Genomic DNA, 20,480 nt, shown 5'->3' with positions numbered 1-20,480 from the left:
CAAATATTTCTCTACCAAATTTGTTCAAATTATTCCCCTGGGCTCAAATTTGACCCTGCCCCAGGGGTCACAAAACTGAACATATTCTTATACGAAGCCTCTTTTGTGCAAACTTTAAAAATCTTCCTGTCAAAACCATTGGGCCTAGGGCTACCAAATTTGGTATGTAGTGACATATTATAGTTCTCTACCAAGTTTGTTCAAATTATGCCCTTGGGGCAAAATTTTTCCTTTGAAGGCTCCCATTAAAAAGTTTTTCAAGAAAATTTGATAAGTCAAAAAACATGGCCACATGAAGCATGTTTATGCGTTTTTGCTATTTATTCATTATGGGATGAATAAACTATTTTCTTCTAAAACTAAAAGTTTATCAAAATACACTTGGAATAACTTTTTAATAATAAGATATAAATGCATACATGTCGAGCGTGAAAGGTAGACAACATGTTAACTATCCATAAATGTTAACCCTTTACCAAATGAAACATTTTGGACTGCCCCAAATTGAAAGATGTTTGCAGACGAGAAAAAATTGTGTAAGGGAATATTTATAAATTTGCTGGGTGGGGTAGAAATCATTGTGATAAAAGGAGAAATTGCTCATCATGAGCAATTTCTCCTTTTTAAAACCAGAAGTGCTGTTTTTAAAACGAAAACAAACTCTTCAGAAGGAGTTATGGTCTATTGGAACGTCAGATGGAAAAAGTGAAGGAAAGTTAGGTAAAGCTAATTGTTTGTCATGATATCTCTTTAAACCTCACGCCATATGCAAGTAGTGTTGACATGATCGCAACATCTTGATGAATTATAATTCAATTTTTGTCTCATAAACATTTACTTTGTTTAACAAACAACCTCTTCAAAGTTATCATTCCTACTGCCTTTCGGCACCTCATGAACCTGAAAAACTCTTAACTTTATGTTTCCTCAGGCAAATATCTTCATTGTACAATAAACAATTTCTTTACCACGTTAACAATCCTGCTACACTCACTAATGCCTCAAGAATGAAGTAAAGTTCAGGTGACCTACGTCATTAAGTATTTTGCATATGTCATGAACTATATAAGTAACAGAAACTTTTTAACCTACAAACACTTTTTGGAAATTATGAATAAGATTCATGATTGAATGAAAAAACTTTCATTTATCTTGTAGAACATGCGTAGATTTGATCTTCAGCATCTTAAAATATGTGAAATAGAAAGAACGACAACATCTTTTGGAGAGATAAATGTACCTACGTTATAAGCAAAGGACCTGTGCGACAATTCCCGGGCTTTTTAGTCTGTTTAGTTAACACTGTAGTAACGTTTTCCTTATATAAAAATGCTCGCCCATTCAACTTTAAGCGCCCAGTGGAACAAGGGATAGAAAGAGAAAGTCACATGCTTAGTACATTTCAACCCATGCGCATTTCACGCTTTTTTCGCATAAAAAAACAGTGGAGCGATACAGGGCCCTCTTGTTATTGTTAAACTTGTAATACAAAGGAAGCATTAAACTAATGCATCTGGTACTCATATTTGACCCAATATTAAAAAAGAGGTCAATGAAGTTATGGATGATTTTGCTGGTAATCAATTTCAACATGTTTCAGTATTGGCTGAAAAATCTTCGCGTCTCTGACCCTGGCATGAAGTCTTGTAAGTATTAACATTATAGAGGTACAAACTGTTTTGCTTTTAAGGAACATGAAATTAGGTTTAACACATTTATATTTTTAACCAGGTTTTCCGAAGGAAAAAACTGGTTATCAGATTGGCGAATGCGGGCGGCTGGCTGGCTGGCTGGCTGGCTGGCGGGCGGGCGGAACAAGCTTGTCCGGGCCATAACTATGTCGTTCATTGTCAGATTTTAAAATCATTTGGCACATTTGTTCACCATCATTGGACGGTGTGTCGCGCGAAATAATTACGTCGATATCTCCAAGGTCAAGGTCACACTTTGAGTTCAAAGGTCAAAAATGGCCATAAATGAGCTTGTCCTGGCCATAACTATGTCATTCATTGTGAGATTTTAAAATCATTTGGCACATTTTGTTCACCATCATGGTACGGTGTGTCGCACGAAAGAATCACATCAATATCTCCAATGTCAAGGTCGCCACGACTAAAAATAGATTATTTTTTTTTAAACAAACTTACAAAGGGGGTTAATTTTGTTTGTTCATTTCAAAAGTTCAGTTTGAGTTTTCTCCCTTTATCAGATTTTTTTTTCACAATGAAAACCTGGTTTTGTGACAATTTTGTCCCTTCTTAAAGAGCTTACATAGAGAATAATAGGTTAGTGTTGATTATACATGTAGGTCAGGTTTATCATGCAAGGCTTAGAAAACAAAAAGCAAGAGCCTTGGCAAGTGCTTTTTCGTTTTCGTGCCCAGCATGGTAAACCGCATCTATAACCAACACTAATCTATTATTCTATTTATCCCACTTTTTATTCAGTAAACCTTTTATTTAAATAAAATTAGTTTAACTGGCTTATTTCGCTGGATTTATGACGTCATTTTGTGCCGTGGTTTATAGCAGACATGTAATAAACGAAGCTTTAATCAACCGATTTCGCTGTAAAATTGGGATAAACCACATATAATTATTAATTAAAATATGAAATACACCAACTCTTGTTTTGTGTTTGTCACTGACAAAGGTTGGAAATACTGATATTATGACCCTTTTTGAATGAAGAAAGCTAGATTAATTTTGGTTTGAGTTTTTTTATTTTAATGTGTTTAATAGAAATTACGACAAAAAAAGATAAATTTACTAATTCATGCTCTTGAGTCTTTACTAAGGCCCATTATTGTGAATCCAGCATTCGCGTTCAAATACTGACTTATTTTTGGTGTGCGAATCTACCTACATGACTAGCAGATAAATGTCATGTTGCGTTCCAGTCTTTGGATTTTGTACTAAGTTACGGGCCTTGGACTTAACAATTTTCTGTAAAATAGCTGATGTGCAGCGTATAAGTGCAGTAGAGGGCATTTTGATTCTCATACACAGCTCTTGTTTGTTTTAATAAAGCTAATGCCGTGAAAGTAGAGCTGAATGACAATATAGTAAACGAGGGTCACCAAGAACCTGACAAGCAGCAAGAAACTACGAATTTGGACACCAATGACACTGCACTTGAGGTTCAAAGGTCAGACAACGATGTGGAGCCTACCCCCCATAACGAGACGGGTGTGAAACAAGAATTCCTGTTTGGCTTAAGGTTCACTGCAAAAGAGATGTGGAACTGTATTGGATCTGAAGACCTCAAACAAGACCTGGAGGTATTCTTGAAGAAATCTGCTGTCCAACTGACTGATTACTACCAACAGCATGAAGACTTACATAAAGGTATTGGGCTGAACTTTGCACATCAAGGTATAGGGCTGAACTGTGCGCATAAATGTATAGGCTGAACAGTTTACATTAAGATATAGGGCTGAATTGTGCACATAAAGATATAAGGCTAAACTGTGCACATAAAGGTATAGGCTGAACTGTGCACATAAAGATTTAGGGCTGAACTTTGCACATAAAGATATATGCTGAACTGTGCACATAAAGGTATAGGTCTGAACTGTGCGCATAAAGGTATAGGCTGAACTGTTTACATAAAGATATAGGGCTGAACTTTGCACATAAAGGTATAGGCTGAACTGTTTACATACAGGTATAGGGCTGAACTTTGCACAAAGGCTGAACTGTTTACATAAAGGTATATGGCTAAGCTATGTAGATAAAGGTATAGGAAGGAACTGTGCATATAAAGGTATAGGGCTGAACTATGCACATATAGGTATATGGCTGAACTGTGCACATAAAGGTATAGGGCTGAAGTATGCACAACATAAAGGTATATGGCTGAACTTTGCATATAAAGGTATAGGCTAATCTGTTTACATAAAGGTATAGGGCTGAACTCTGCACATAAAGGTATAGGGCTGAACTGTGCACATAAAGGTAAGGGCTGAACTATATGCTGAACTGTGCACATTAAGGTAAATGGGCTGGCTAAACTGTGTACATAAAGATATAGGCTGAACTGTGCACATAAAGATATAGGGCTGAACTGTGCACATAAAGGTGTAAGGCTGAACTATGCACATGAAGGTATTGGAATGAATTCTGCGCATAAAGGTATAAGGCTGAACTGTGCACATAAAGGTAAAGGGCTGAACCAGCGATTTATTTATTTCTATACAAAGTACCAGATTGAGAAAAAACTAAAAATATTACCGGTTGCAGTCCAAAATAATCCCAATTGAAGGTTTCCAAAAAAAAAATATTAAAAATATTTTTTATGTCCCCCACTATAGTAGTGGGGGACATATTGTTTTTGCCCTGTCTGTTGGTCTGTCTGTTTGCGCCAACTTTAACATTTTGCAATAACTTTTGCTATATTGAAGATAGCAACTTCATATTTGGCATGCATGTGTATCTCATGAAGCTGCACATTTTGAGTGGTGAAAGGTCAAGGTCATCCTTCAAGGTCAGAGGTCAAGTATATGTGGCCAAAATCGCTCATTTTATGAATACTTTTGCAATATTGAAGATAGCAACTTGATATTTGGCATGCATGTGTATCTCATGGAGCTGCACATTTTGAGTGATGAAAAGTCAAGGTCAAGGTCATCCTTCAAGGTCAGAGGTCAATTATATGTGGCCAAAATCGCTCATTTTATGAATACTTTTGCAATATTGAAGATAGCAACTTGATATTTGGCATGCATGTGCATCTCATGGAGCTGCTCATTTTGAGTGGTGAAAGGTCAAGGTCAAGGTCATCCTGTAAGGTCAGAGGTCAAATATATGTGGCCCAAATCGCTTATTTTATTAATACTTTTGCAATATTGAAGATAGCAACTTGATATTTGGCATGCATGTGTATCTCATGGAGCTGCACATTTTGAGTGGTGAAAGGTCAAGGTCATCCTTCACAAGGTCAAGGTCATCCTACAATGTCAAACATCATATAGGGGGACATTGTGTTTCACAAACACATCTTGTTTTTTTTAAAATGCAACATTAGTTAATTTCCCTATGAAGCTTTATGGCTTTAACATAAGTCAGTGTCCGACAAATCCATTGCCCGGAGCCCGGGGGCTACCGAAATTTTTCATCGGGCTACTGAAATTTTCCAGCTGACGCCCGCCGGGCTACTATAAATCTATAAGAGCGGTAGCCCGGTTTATTGACAGACATACGTAGAATAAACACGCTGACCATGTGTTTGTACACTGTGTATTGCTTATAATCCGATAAAGTGCAATCAATTATCAAATCAGTCACCGATCACTTGCGGTAATGTCTTAAACAGTAACAGTGTATTTTAATCATCCAATCAGAATCAACATTTGTCGTCTGCTAATAATATAATGAGAGCCGGTTGGATAGTTGGCGCACATGATGCAACATCATTTCGCAGTTTGGAATTCTTTGTTTACCGCAACAATAAGTAATAGCGACAACGTTTTTGATGTTGTTAAATATCCAAGGACGCCAAACATTAAATTAATCAAAACAATAGCGGATTCTTCAAAACGGTAACGAAACTGAAAATGAATATTAATGACAACTTTGTGAACGGGGTTAGTACCTGCTAATTAGTTTGCATTGTCAATTATTAATTGGATTAATCGACTGTTAATCAATAATCCCATATATGCCCGATTTATATTTTTAAAACCAAATTATGGGTGGGTAATATAGACGATAAGAGTCATAAACACAAACGTTTGAAATTTTCTTAAGTGTCAAATGAATTTCGGCATATGGTTCTATTTAAAGATATGATGAAATAAGCTCCCAATCAGGATCGTTGTATTGCAACATGCGTAAATAACCTGCCACGGTTTGCACGCGTTGTGTACAGCTATTTTAGGTTACACAATTCTACATTTAAGAAATGAATTTCTTTGTCCTATAAAAAGCGCGCGAAAATTGGCGTGGGTTTATTTATTTGTAAATAAAAAATTTGTAGTGGGTACAACATTGAGATCATTTAATTTCCATTAAAAGTTTCGTTGTGAATTTCAACAAAAGTACCGGGGTATCTCGTGAATTATTTGGCATTGACATTTTCTCTTAATAAAATATCATGTAAACACGCTTTATCGTTACCGTTACGCTGTATCAGTTCCTTCATTATTGAAACAATTATTGTATTGTATACTGACTGCACACAAGTGTCGTAACATACGGATGCAATAGGTAAATTCGGACAGAACTTAAAGTCGGACACAAGTAAATAAATGATTTAATACTCTTGATTTCTTGAAACTCGGTATTTGTTGTTAAAAAGGGCAATTGCATTGATTAACACCATACGAGTCAATTGTATGGATCATTTAAACGCTTTATTTACGTTTACGACTTAACGTGCTGTCCGAATTTAAGTACACATACATGTGCACATACATGTTATATCTACATGTAGTATATGATTTTCTTTGGTACATTTACATTTAAGAACACGGTGCCTGTACTGTAACATTAATTTACGATATTGACTGTGTACATCAGACTACTTGCTGTTTTATGTATATGTATGTATACATATTATGTATATGTAAATGAAGAAATAAAATAAAGATGAAAACCTGCCTCTTATCATTTTGTAGGAAAATTTTATGGGCTACCAAATATTTTTATTGGTAGCCCAGTGGGCTACCTGAAAAATAAGAAATTTGTCGGACACTGCATAAGTAAATATATTATTGACAACTTAAGTTATCAATTTTAAAGTTTTTGTTAGCAACAAATAAAATACAACAACATCCTAATCTGAAGACATCACAAAGGGAATTTTCCCAATTTCATGTTTTTGTGTGCTAATTTTTAGCTCGGCTGTTTTCAGAGAAAACCCGAGGTATTGTCATAGCCAGCTTGTCGTGTCGTGTTGTCCGCTGTCCGCGTCGTGCTACAACCTTAAAATTGCCTCAACAATCAAAGTGCTTCCACCTACAACTTTGAAACTTCATATGTTGATGCACCTTGATGAGTTCTACACGCCACACCCATTTTCGGGTCATTAGGTCAAAGGTCACTGTGACGTCTAAAAAAATAATATTCTGACTAGCTTTCGCAGCCGAGCGTGGCACCCGTTATGTGGTGCTCTTGTTATCTCCCGCTATAGGCGGAGGAATATTGTTTTGGCGTTGTCCGGCCGGCCGGCACTTTTGTGTCCGGAGCCATATCTTGGAAGTGCTTTGGCGGATTTCATTGAAACTTGGTATGAGTATATATATGGATAAGAGGATGATGCACGCCAAATGGAATTGTACACCATCGAATAATAACCGAGTTATGGCCCTTTGTATTTTGAAAAAATGCTTCTTTTGTGTGTACGGAGCCATATCTTGTGTCCAGAAGTATAATGGCGGTGGATATCAATTCAACGAATTTGCTTGTACCCAATTGGGCTGTTACCGGTACTTTTCCCAATAGGGCAAAAAATCACTGGGCTGAACTGTGTTGTCTGGAAGTCGCTGAAAGTAAAGTTATGTTGCTAAACTTAGTTATCTTGAATTTGATGGGAGTTCACTTATGACATTGAAATATATGTAGTTTGACAAATGTGGACTTTTGTGAAGTGTTTAGTTTAAGATACATCAATAACTGTGTACTTTGTTACACAAGATTAATTAGATAATGATCATGCGATTAAAAGGAGTTTTAAAAGTAAAATATTATTATAATTATTATCACTAAATAAAGCAAACATTTTTATACAATGAACAGAAGAGATGTGAAGATGTTTGTAAAGTGTTTCAAATATGCAGCTGGTATTATTGTGTTTCTTGATGTTTGACAAATAACAAAACAACATCTCAAAACAAATGCTGGGACTGAAATTTAATTTTGATATTGGCATTAATGCAATATACACTTCAGGGGACATAATGGTACCTCCGCCACCCCCACAGAATTCACTGGTGTACATTTAAAACACTACACTGTTGTCTATACACTTCAGGAGATATAGTGGTACCTCGACCACCCCCACTAAACAAGTACTCACTAGCACACTTCAAGCATCAGATATACAAGATGAACCACCTTCACAAGGCCGTGAAAATTCAGATTGAGAAAGACGTGAAGTTCCTACAGGACTATGCTACGCAGAACCCAGATACCTCAAGTTCTTTGCAGTTTCTGGCCTTATTACAGCAAAAGGTTGGTACTTTGTGTGAATTGTGTCCGTCCGTCCTTGGTCCACATTTGGTTTGTAAACACTCTAGAGGCCACATTTCATGTCCGATCTTCATGAAACTTCGTCAGAAGATTTGTCCCAATGATATCTCGATCAAGTTTGAAACTGGGTCATGCTGGGTCAAAAACTAGGCCACTAGGTCAAAAAAAAGAAAAACTTTGTAAACACTGTAGAAGTCACATTTCATGCCCAATCTTCATGTAACTTTGTCAAAATGTTTGCCCTAATGATATGTTGGTCGAGTTCAAAAGTGGTTCCGGTCCGTTGAAAAAATATGGCCGCCAGTGGGCGGGGCAGTTTTCCTTATTTGGCTTTAGAGAAACCTTGTAAACACTCTAGAAGTCACAATTTTTGCCCAATCATCATGAAAGTTGGTCAAAACATTGGTTTTATTGATATCTCGGACGAGTTTGAAAATGGTCCAGATCGGTGAAAAAACATGGCCTCCAGTGGGCGGGGAATTTTTCTCTATATGTAAATAGTGAAAACATGTAAACACTGTAGAAGTCACATTTTTGGCCCAATTTTCATGAAATTTGGTCAGAACATTTGTTTCCTTGATATGAGAGTTGAGTTCGAAAATGGTTCCGGTCAGTTGAATATCATGGCTGCCCGGGGGGGGGGGGGGGGCAGTTTTCCTTATTTGGCTATAGAGAAACCTTGTAAACACTCTAGAAGTTACAAATTTTGTCCGATCATCATGAAAGTTGGTCAAAACATTGGTTTTATTGATATCTCGGACAAGTTCGAAAATGGTCCAGATCTTACTTAGGATTCATGTATATTGGTAATTTTGATGCATCACCACTCTTAATTTTGACCCATCAGTTGTTATCCCTCGCCAAAGGGGGAGGATACAGAATTGTCCGTCCCTCAGCGCGTCAGTCGGTGTGTCACAAAACTGTGTTAGGGCTCAGAAACTCTGTTAGATATCAACATGAATCTCCATGGGTATGAAGATATTAATGGCCGGGGATATCAATTTAATGAATGTGCTTGTTTTGTCTTCGATGCACCATATTGGCTGTATTTATGTTATTCGTGTTAGAAGAAACTTTGAACTCTACTTGTCTTTACCCTTGTTCTTGACACTAGTGTTCAGCCTCTAAATAGACTTGTTTACAGATTGGCAAAATTACTATTTTAAAAAGAAATGAATAGATTATAAAATAATGTCTATTTAACTATTTTGTATAGTCAACTCATTTTAGATTATTTCTAGGGGTTAAGGAATGATAGTTAATGATGTATATGACATTGGTCCTAAATAAGAACGTCTGCCTTCCATATCATGTGTTTCCAAACTTTCTGTAGGATGCCGAAGAGGCAGACGTTTTAGAGACAGTGTGTAACTACCTCAGTGAAAATTTTGGCGGGAAACTGCCTGGTAAGTTCACAGTGAAGAAGTTGATTACAGCAGCAAGGCAGAACCATGGGAAAAAGAAAAAGAAAAGGAAGAAGCCTGACTCTGAGGAAGAGGACGAAAAAGAAATGACTGATGATGAAGAGAGTGATGAGGATTCTACAGTGAGTGATTGGTTAATAAAGTCACTTGTACTTGACTGATTTATAAAGCCACATGTACTTGACGTGTTTATAAAGCCACATGTACTTGACGTTAATAAAGCCACATGTACTTAACTGGTTTATAAAGCCACGTGTACTTGACTGGTTAATAAAGCCACATGTACTTGACTGGTTAATAAAGCCACATGCACTTGACTGATTTATAAAGCCACATGTACTTGAGTCGTTAATAAAGCTATGTGTACTTGACTGGTTAATAAAGCCACATGTACTTGATTGGTTAATAAAGCCACATGAACTTGAGTGGTTAATAAAATCACATGGATTTGCCATCTACAATTTCAATTGCTATGAAAATTGGGCTAATTTTGGGTTAATAAAGTCACTTGTACTTGACTGATATATAAAGCCACATGTACTTGACGTGTTTATAAAGCCACATGTACTTGACGTTAATAAAGCCACATGTACTTAACTAGTTTATAAAGCCACGTGTACTTGACTGGTTAATAAAGCCACATGTACCTGACTGGTTAATAAAGCCGCATGTACTTGAGTGGTTTAAAAGCCACATGTACTTGACTGGTTTATAAAGCCATGTGTACTTGACTGGTTAATAAAGCCACATGTACTTGACTGGTTAATAAAGCCACATGAACTTGAGTGGTTAATAAAATCACATGGATTTGCCATCTACAATTTCAATTGCTATGAAAATTGGGCTAAATAATTGTGCATTATGAGAAATGACACATACTTATTTTATCAAAATTTTTGTCTCAAGGAAGCCGTTCTAAACAGAAATCCAGTCTAGGTGGAAAAGGTTTTTCAAATTATCCTGTGAAGACTGCACCATCTAATATGTGGCGACACTGTTCCCACAAGCATTAAGTCCAGTTTTCTCAGAACAAGTCTCAATGGCTCCTTGAAAACAGGACAGTAGTTGAATTAAATGTTCGTAAATGTTCTATAAAGCAATAAAAAAGATTGAGGTACCATTTAAACAAATTCATTAGCAAAAAAAATCCAGATTCTGAATTGTGTTCTAAATATCATACTATATAACAACAACTGCTTTATAACACATTTCTATGCCCCTGGTAGGGTGGCATATAGCAGTTGAACTGTCTGTCCAAAAACTTCAATGGCCATAACTTTTTTTTCCTCCGGTAGGGTGGCATAAAGCAGTTGAACTGTCCGTCAGTCAGTCGGTATGTCAGTCTGTCCGTCCGTCCGAAAACTTTAATGGTCATAACTTTTTCACTATTGAAGATAGCAACTTGATATTTGGCATGCAAGTGTATCTCCTGGAGCTGTGTTTCACGAATACAGCTCTTGTTTTCATTTATGTTTATTACTATGTTTTACAGTTTTACTGGTCAGATAACGATGAAGGGGATACAGTAAAAAAGGATGAAGTGGGCAGCTCAAGCGATGAGGAATACTTCGCCAACCTGAGAGAACTGGCAGAGAAAAACATCCATGTACGGGTAAGGAAGATGTGTGTGAAGATGTGTGTGGGTATTGATAGGAAGTGTATGGGGATGGATTAAAAAATACATTGCCAAACTGAGATAAAAACAACTGAGAAAAGTAATCAAAAACAGTACACAGGAGGTTTTGTTTACTTTTGGCATGTGAATAACATTATCCATTACTCATCAAGGCACTTGTACAGTACAAGTTGTACCTCTACCTTTAAACTGTCAAAGATTGAAAAGGTAAAAGATGGGTATTTCTTTTATACCTCATGATAAAATATGACATTTCTGCAGTGAAATAACAGCAGTGAAAATAAAGAAATTGGTTTCAGAACTCCTTTTTCTATTTTTAGATTATCATAAATAATTTTTAGCTCACCAGATTGCTCAGGTGAGCTTTTCTGACCAGTCTTTGTCAGTTGTATGTCCGTCCGTCCGTAAATATTTGCTCGTAAACACTTAAAGGCCACATTTCTTGTCCCATTTTCATGAAACTTGGTCAAAAGCTTTGCCCCAATAAAATCTTGGCTGGGTCAAAAACTAGGTCACAAGGTAAAAAAAAGAAAAACCTTGTAAACACTGTAGAAGTCTCATTTTATGTTCAATCTTCATGTAACTTTGTCAAAATGTTTGTCATGATGATATCTTGATTGAGTTCAAAAGTGGTTCCTGTGTGTTGAAAAACATGGCCGCCAGTGGGAGATGTGTTTTTTGGATATGACAGTTGAGTTCGAAAATAGTTCGGATCGGTAAAAAAGCATGGCAGCTGGGGGGGGAGGTCATTTTCCTTATATTTATATAGTAATAACAGCTTTTGAACACTATATAGTTTATCATGTCAAGGGAAGTAACTGCAAATGAAAAATTATGTTGAATTGACAGAGTTGTCTCCCTTTTTAAAATATTTGTGTTAAGCACAAGAAGATGATTATAAGTAGAATTAATTATACATGATAGTTTTACATTCTGGAAGATAGCAAACTTTTGAATATGTTTTTTATTGTTTGATGATTCTGTACAATATGGCATTCTTTTGTCAAACAATTAAAGGGAGACTACGATTTTTATATGTGTTAAATTGTAATATATTGATAAATACATGTTACAATAACACAAAATAGGCAAGATATTGAAGACGAATTTCAAAAAATGCAGCAAAGACAAATTAGCGCCCCGAGCTAATGGTGACTAAGATATTTTGTACATATTTTCCTACAATGACCGAAGAATTCGTCTTTTTGTTAGGATGGGAGTTAGTGTTCATGTGTCGAATGAATAGACATCACTGCAGGAATTTAAAAAAAAAACATTAAAATAAATTAAGATTCACATCGTACATGCATGATATACATTCTGGCGAATTCGACTGTACAGACATTTTCAATTTCAGAATTGAATATCTCGCTTAGTTCGCATTTTTCGACACATGTTCTTCTTAAGTTTTATTTTAAATTATATTGAAATGTATGACCTTTTTAACACTCAAGAGGTCACATTTATTTCCCGATCATCATGAAACTTGGTCAGAAGATTTGTCCCAATGATATCTTGAATGAGTTTGAAATGGTTTTTGTTGCTTTAAAAACATGGCCACCAGGGGCGGGGAATTTTTCCTTATATGGCTATATATGGCTTTAGTAAAACCTTGTTAACACTCTAGAGGCCACATTTATTGTCCAATCTTTATGAAATTTGGTCAGAAGATTGGTCACAATGATATCTTGGATGAGTTCGAAAATAATTATGTTTGCTTGAAAAACATGGCTTCCAATGGGGAGGGCCATTTTTCCTTATACGGCTATAGTAAAATCTTGTTAACACTCTAGTTTTATTTAATTCAGTTGCCATATCTTGAACATTTGTTTCCTTGATACGAGAGTTGAGTTCAAAAATGGTTCCAGTCAGTTAAATAACATGGCTGCTTGGAGGTGGGCAGTTTTCTCATAATGCCCCCCCCCCCCCCCTTTGCTCATGTCGGTCTGTCCGTCCACCAGATGGTTTCCGGATGATAACTCAAGAGCGCTTATGCCAAGGATCATGAAACTTCATAGGTACATTGATATTGATCATGACTCGCAGATGACTCCTATTGATTTTTAGGTCAATGGTCAAGGTCACAATGACCCGAAATAGTAAAATGGTTTCCGGATGATAACTCAAGAACTTTTATGCCTAGGATCATGAAACTTCATAGATACATTGATCATGACTCGCAGATGACCCCTATTGATTTTCAGGTCACTAGTTCAAAGGTCAAGGTCACGGTGACTCAAAGCAGTAAAATGGTTTCCGAATGATAACTCAAGAACGCTTATGCCTAGGATCATGAAACTTCATAGCTACATTGATCATGACTCGCAGATAACCCCTATTGATTTTCAGGTCACTAGGTCAAAGGTCAAGGTCACGATGACCGGAAATAGTAAAATGGTTTCCTGATGATAACTCAAGAACGCTTAGGCCTAGGATCATGAAACTTCATAGGTACATTGATCATAACTCGTAGACGACCCCTATTGATTTTCAGGTCACTAGGTCAAAGGTCAAGGTCACGATGACCCAAAATAGTAGAATGGTTTCCAGATGATAACTCAAGAACGCTTCGGCTTGGGATCATGAAACTTCATAGGTAAATTGACCATGACTCGTAGATGGCCCCTATTGATTTTCAGGTCACTAGGTCAAAGGTCAAAGTCACGGTAACCCAAAATAGTAAAATGGTTTCCAGATGATAACTCAAGAATGCTTATGCCTAGGATCATGAAACTTCATAGGTACATTGATCATGACTTGAAGATGACCCCTATTAATTTTCAGGTCACTAGGTCAAAGGTCAAGGTCGGGTGACCTGAAATAGTAAAATGGTTTCTGGATGATAACTCAAGAACGCTTAGGCCTAGGATCATGAAACTTCATAGGTACATTGATCATAACTCGTAGATGACCCCTATTTTTTTTCAGGTCACTAGGTTAAAGGTCAAGGTCACAGTGCCAAATAACGTATTCACACAATGGCTGTCAAGGTCACGGTGACTCAACTTAGAAAAATGGTTTCTGGATGATAACTCAAGAATGCTTACACCTAGAATCATGAAACTTCATAGGTATATTGATCATGACTCACAGATGAAATAATGATGAAACTTGACCAGGATGTTTGTCTGGACAATATCTAGGTCAAGTTTGACATTTGGTAAAGATTGAATAAACCGACACCTCTCAGGTGAGCGAACTAGGGCCATCTTGGCCCTCTTGTTTATCACATGCCATACCCTGTTTCCCATGTAAGAATATTTTTATCTTACACATGTGTAATATACTTTTTAAGCGTTTTGATTGGCTTAGTTTTTGTTCGATTGACCAATCGCATTTTGTTATTTTGCTGAAATGATGTTGGAAGGTCAAATGATGTCACGTAATGTGAACAACATTCGGGATTTATCATTATGTTTGCGTTTATATTTATGTAATTTATTTATTTTTAATTTGCTCATTAAAAAGCATGTGATATATAAAGATCTGACACTCGTTGTCATCATACAATATTTTATCACATGCCATGCCCTGTTTCCAATGTAATTTTACATTACAAATAGTTTTATCTTACACTTGTGTAAAATACTTTGTAAGCATTTTCATTGGCTTATTTTCGTTCGATTAACCAATCGCATTTTGTTATTTTGCTGAAATGACGTTGCAACGTCAAATGACATCAAGAAATGTAAATAACATTTGGGATTTAGCATAATGTTTGTGTAAATATTTATTTTATTTGCTCATTTAAAAGCATGTGATAAAAAAGATCTGACACTCGTCATATCATACCATATTTTATTAAACTCGATCAGGAAATTTGTAAGTAAGCTCCCCAAAGGCTCGCTTACTAACAAAATTCCTGAACTAGTTTAATAAAATAATGTACTGAATCCAACAAATTTTCTTTTATTTTAAGATTGTTTGCTGTTTATTTACATTGTAAAAGAGTTTAACTGGAGAATTTCGCTGGTATAATGACGTCATTTTGTCACACTAATGACGCCATTTGTGTTTTGAAATGTATTAAGGCACGCCACAGGAGAAAGGGTAACTTTTCAGCAAAAGGAAAACAGCTGTTGATTATTTTCTTGGAAAAGGGGCATAAAAGAAACAGAGAGTTTGTTCATGTCAGTGTAAGATCGTTTGTTATTTCAGGAGTGATCATAGAAAAAAAATATTTTCACTCGTTGCTGTGCCACTCGAGAAAATATATTTTATATTTTCACTCGTGAAATAACAAACGATCTTACTCTGACATGAACAAATATCCTCTTTTTCTTACGGTTTGTACGGAAATGATGGAAAAATCAGAAGGAGGTTCACAAACTTATAAATCAACTCAAGTACTGGTAAACATGCTTACCCGATAAAATGAATGAAAATATTTACTGACAGCCTTGTCCTGACTGAAATATTGTTGACAACAGCTTAATATCTAATATTTATATTATGTGTCATCATAGGAAGGGTACATTTTATTCTATGTACCACTGGTCAATACAAATTCTATAAACATACACTGAAAAACAGACATACTTCATGTATACAAATACAAGGTGGAAGGTAGTAGGCTGTTATGTAATCCCAAATGAATCCTATTATTTATTTGGGCTGTGCTCTGTGAAAAAGGGGTTTAATGCATGTGCATAAAGTGTTTTCTCAGATTAGCCTGTGTAGTCTGCACAGGCTAATCTGGGACAACACTTTCCGCGTGTATGATTTTTTTTTGTTTCAAGAAAGTCTGTTCTTAGCAAAAATCCAGTTTAGGCATAATGTGTTGTCCCTGATAAGCCTATGTGGACTGCACAGGCTAATCTGGGATGACACTTCATGCACATGCATTAAACCCCCTTTTCACAGAGTATGGCTCATTTATCTTAATTCCAATTTAAAAAAAACAACACTTCTTCCAGACTGTGAGAGGGCCCAGGAGTCAAAAGGTGATTGCATCGTTCAGGAAGGACATGAAACTGCACTCTGAGCTCAACCGACTAATCACCTCCATCTTGAAGATGCAACTGAAGCGACGCCAGTCAGGGCGTAGGAGAAGATTCAACATGTGTATGTAGACCAATATCTTTCTGTGCTGTAGTGCTTGCCAGGACTCATTTTTGTTGTTTTAACCCTTTGCATGCTGGGAAATTTGTTGTCTGCTAAAATGTTGTCTGCTGCATTTCTAAAATTAGCATTTTCTTCATTTTTTTTCAAATAATACTATCAGATTAGCAAACAGTTTGGATCTTGATGAGACGCCACGTTTTGTGGCGTCTCATTTGGATCCAAACTGTTTGCAAAGGCCTTCAAAATTCAGTTCCAGCACTGAAAGAGTTAAATATATCTTTTAGGATACAATAACCTCCATCTTGAAAATACATTTCAATCTTGAAAATACATTTCAAGATGAGTACATACATGAAGCTGAATATCTTCTGCACTTGTATCCTTTACATCTAGGATATGCATTTTGACCCATTTGTGTGCCTTTAGAAATAAAGTAGTAAATTAGATACTTTTCTTAATAGATTCCAGTTGTTAAGGCATCACTTCCAACCTTTAGATAGGGATGAGCAGCAATCAACATGAAACCTGAACAGCTTGTGAGTTACTCACAGGCTCTTTTGGTTTTATGCTGGTTGCATATAGCAGTTTTCACTTTCCTTCGGAGGTGAAAAGAGGGTAGGTGTAATATTCATGCCCCCCTTCGAAGAAGAGGGGGTATATTGTTTTGCACATGTCAGTCCGTCAGTCAGTCCGTCCACCAAATGGTTTCCAGATGATTACTCAAGAGCGCTTAGGCCTAGGATTATGAAACTTCATAGGTACATTGATCATGACTGGCAGATGACCCCTATTGATTTTCTGGTCACTAGGTCAAAGGTCAAGGTCACAGTGACTCGAAACAATAAAATGGTTTCCGGATGATAACTCAAGAGAGCTTACGTCTAGGATCATGACACTTCATAGGGACATTGATCATGACTGAAATATCACCCCTATTGGTTTTCAGGCCACTAGGTCAAGGTCACAGTGACTCGAAACAGTATAATGGTTTCCGTATGATTACTCAAGAACACTTACGCCTAGGATCATGAAACTTCATAGGTACATTGATCATGACTGGCAGATGACCCCTATTGATTTTCAGGTCACTAGGTCTAAGGTCAAGGTCATAGTGACTCAAAACAGTATAATGGTTTCTGGATGATAACTCAAGAATGCTAAGGCCTAGGATCATGAAACTTAATAGGTACATTGATTATGACTGGCAGATGAACCGCTATTGATTTTCAGGTCACTAGGTCAAAGGTCAAGGTCACAGTGACTTTAAACAGTAAAATGGTTTCCGGATGATAACTCACAAATGCTAAGGGTTAGGATCAGTAAAGTTCATGGGGACATTGCCCAGGACTCTAGATCAAAGTTAAAGGTCACAGTGACCTGAAGCCACTACAACTGACAGCCCATTTGGTGGGCATGGGTGTTTTACAAACAGCCCTTGTTTAGGATTAAATAACATCTGAATGCATGCTTTCCAGTGGAGAATTTAATTGGTGATGAAAGGTTCAATTTAGGCTGAAAATATAAGATTATATATTTTTGGCTAGTGAAGATCAATTTAATTTTTAAAATAATTGCAATATTTTTTCATCAATTCCATTATTGTACCAGTGTTGGGTACTTTTCCTGAAAATTGAAAAGTTGCAGAATTTTCTTAAACATGTCTCCCATAAATCTTAAAAAAAATACACAAAACTATCATTAAGGCTTAGCATTGTTGTTACATAAGAAACAAAATTCATACAATTCTTTCACTTCTATGAGCATTGATAACTTGAGAGTGTATGTATTTCAGTTCCAGCCAGTTCAGCTCAGGTCAGTTCCTGTGCAATTGTCAAGGAAAAGGACACCATGGACAAGAAGACTGTATTACTGCTGATGAAGGTAAATTGTGAGGAAAAAATATCCCTAAAATAAAAATATTTTTTGTCAGTAGACAGTTAGCTTCGTTTTAGTCCTTGGACATTTTGCTTCATTTGAGTCCTTGAATGTTTTGCTGCTTTTTGTCCCCTACCGGTTTCACCGGAGGGGACTTATGGTTTGCGCTCTGTGTGTCTGTCTGTCTGTCTGTCTGTGAGTCTGTCTGTCTGTCACACTTTTCTGGATCCTGCGATAACTTTTTAAGTTCTTAATATTTTTACATGAAACTTGCAACATGGATAGATGGCAATATGGACATTATGCACGTCATTTCATTTTGTTCCTACGTCAAAAATTATTGAAAATGATGGAATTTCTGACAATGGTGGAGCCGGTAGGAGACCATATTGCTTGACAATAGCCTTGTTAATCCTTGATCATTTTACTTTATTTAAGTCTTTGGCATTTTGATTTATTTTAGCTCTTTGACCTTTTTCTTCATTTTTGTCCTTTTACATTTCTGCTTCATTTTAGTCCTTGGATGTTTTGCTTCAGTTAAGTCCTAGGATGTTTTGCTTCATTTTAATCCTTGGACATTTTGCTTCATTTTAGTCTTTAAACATTTCTTTCATTTTAGTCCTTAGACGTTGACGCAAAAGCAGTCTGTCTTAAGGCATACCGTCGTCAGAAGCATATCGCAATGTTGGCGAAGGAGACCGCCAGCGACACCTTGAAGCGCACACGTGCTCAGACGTGCAAAATCCCACAGCAGCTTGGTTTCCTGAAGGCAGAGGCCCAGGAGGCAGAGGCCGTGCTTGAACTGAGGTCAGATTTGAAGATGACCTCCATTGACCTTGAGGTAGGTCAAGGTGACACGAATGACCTTGAACATGAAGAGCTGAGGCCTGGCACTTCTAGGCAGGAACATGGTAAATTGTTTGGATTATTCTTTGTAGATTTTCATTGTTCTGAGTGATATGCTTGGTTGTAAACATATTATGGGCATGTGTTAAATAAGAGCAAATCATGCACTAAATAATTTTATTTTTTAGCTCATCGATTTTTTGAAGAAAAAAAAATGAGCTATTGTCATCACATCGGCGTCAGCGTCCGGTTAAGTTTGGCGTTTAGGTCCACTTCTCATAAAGTATCAATGCTATTGCATTCAAACTTGGTACACTTACTTACTATCATGAGGGGACTGGGCAGGCAAAGTTAGAAAACTCTGGCTTGCATTTTGACAGAATTATGTGCCCTTTTTATACTTAGAAAATTGAAAATTTTGGTTAAGTTTTGTGTTTAGGTCCATTTTATTCCTTAAGTATCAAAGCTATTGCTTTCATACTTGCAACACTAACTAACTATCATAAGGGGACTGTGCAGGCAAAGTTATGTAACTCTGACTGGCATTTTGACAAAATTTTGGCCCTTTTATACTTAGAAAATTGAAAATTTGGTTAAGTTTTGTGTTTAGGTCCACTTTTTTCCTGCAGTATCAAAGCTATTACTTTCATACTTGCAACACTTACTAACTATCGTAAGGGGATTGTGCAGGCAAAGTTATGTAACTCTGACGGAATTATGGGCCCTTTATACTTGAAAATTTGGTTAAGTGTTGTGTTTAGGTCCACTTTACCCCTAAAGTATCATAGATATTGCTTTCATACTTGGAACACTCGCAAACTATCATAAGGGGACAGTAAAGGACAAGTTGCATAACTCTGGTTGTCATTTTTACGGAATTATGGCCCTTTTTGACTTAGTAACTTTGAATATATGGTTACATTTTGTGTTTAGATCCACTTTACTTCTAAAGTATCAAGGCTATTGCTTTTAAACTTCAAATACTTTCATGCTATCATGAGGGTACTGTACCTGGCAAGTTGAATTTTACCTTGATCTATAAATGACATTGACTCTCAAGGTCAAAATATTAAATTTTGCCAAAATTGCCATAACTTCTTTATATATGATTAGATTCGATTGATACTTTGACAAATCAACTCTTACCTGACATACCACAATTGACTCCACCCAAACCATCCCCCACGCCCCCCGAATCCCCCCCTCCATTTTTTTTTTTAAGTAAAGATCATCTAATAAATGACCATCACACCCTCACACTATACCCCCCCACCCCCCACCCCCCAAAAAAAATATTTAAATGCCCCCAGTAGGGTGGCATATAGCAGTTGAACTGTCCGTCAGTATGTCAGTCAGTCTGTCTGTCTGTCCGAAAAAATCTTTAACATTGGCCATAACTTTTTCACTTTTGAAGATAGCAACTTGATATTTGGCATGCATGTGTAT

The 20,480-nt window shown here is 36.6% G+C and overlaps 1 protein-coding gene across 3 annotated transcripts in view; it reads left to right on the top strand.

The window, feature by feature from the left end:
- LOC127837642 (uncharacterized) overlaps positions 1-20,480 on the top strand; it is a 64,853-nt gene that overhangs the window by 29,989 nt on the left and 14,384 nt on the right. For 2 of the 3 annotated variants that reach the window (XM_052364877.1, XM_052364879.1), the window contains 8 exons: positions 1,601-1,646; positions 3,030-3,347; positions 7,972-8,171; positions 9,523-9,735; positions 11,106-11,225; positions 16,166-16,313; positions 18,106-18,194; positions 18,808-19,099. In XM_052364877.1, coding sequence (XP_052220837.1) covers positions 1,601-1,646; positions 3,030-3,347; positions 7,972-8,171; positions 9,523-9,735; positions 11,106-11,225; positions 16,166-16,313; positions 18,106-18,194; positions 18,808-19,099 — 1,426 coding nt within the window. The remainder of the gene's footprint in view (positions 1-1,600; positions 1,647-3,029; positions 3,348-7,971; positions 8,172-9,522; positions 9,736-11,105; positions 11,226-16,165; positions 16,314-18,105; positions 18,195-18,807; positions 19,100-20,480) is intronic. The other variant, XM_052364880.1, reaches the window with a different exon arrangement.

The sequence above is a fragment of the Dreissena polymorpha genome, chromosome 7, assembly GCF_020536995.1.
Source record: "Dreissena polymorpha isolate Duluth1 chromosome 7, UMN_Dpol_1.0, whole genome shotgun sequence".
NCBI lineage: Eukaryota > Metazoa > Mollusca > Bivalvia > Myida > Dreissenidae > Dreissena > Dreissena polymorpha.
This window is presented reverse-complemented; position numbering and strand designations above follow the sequence as displayed.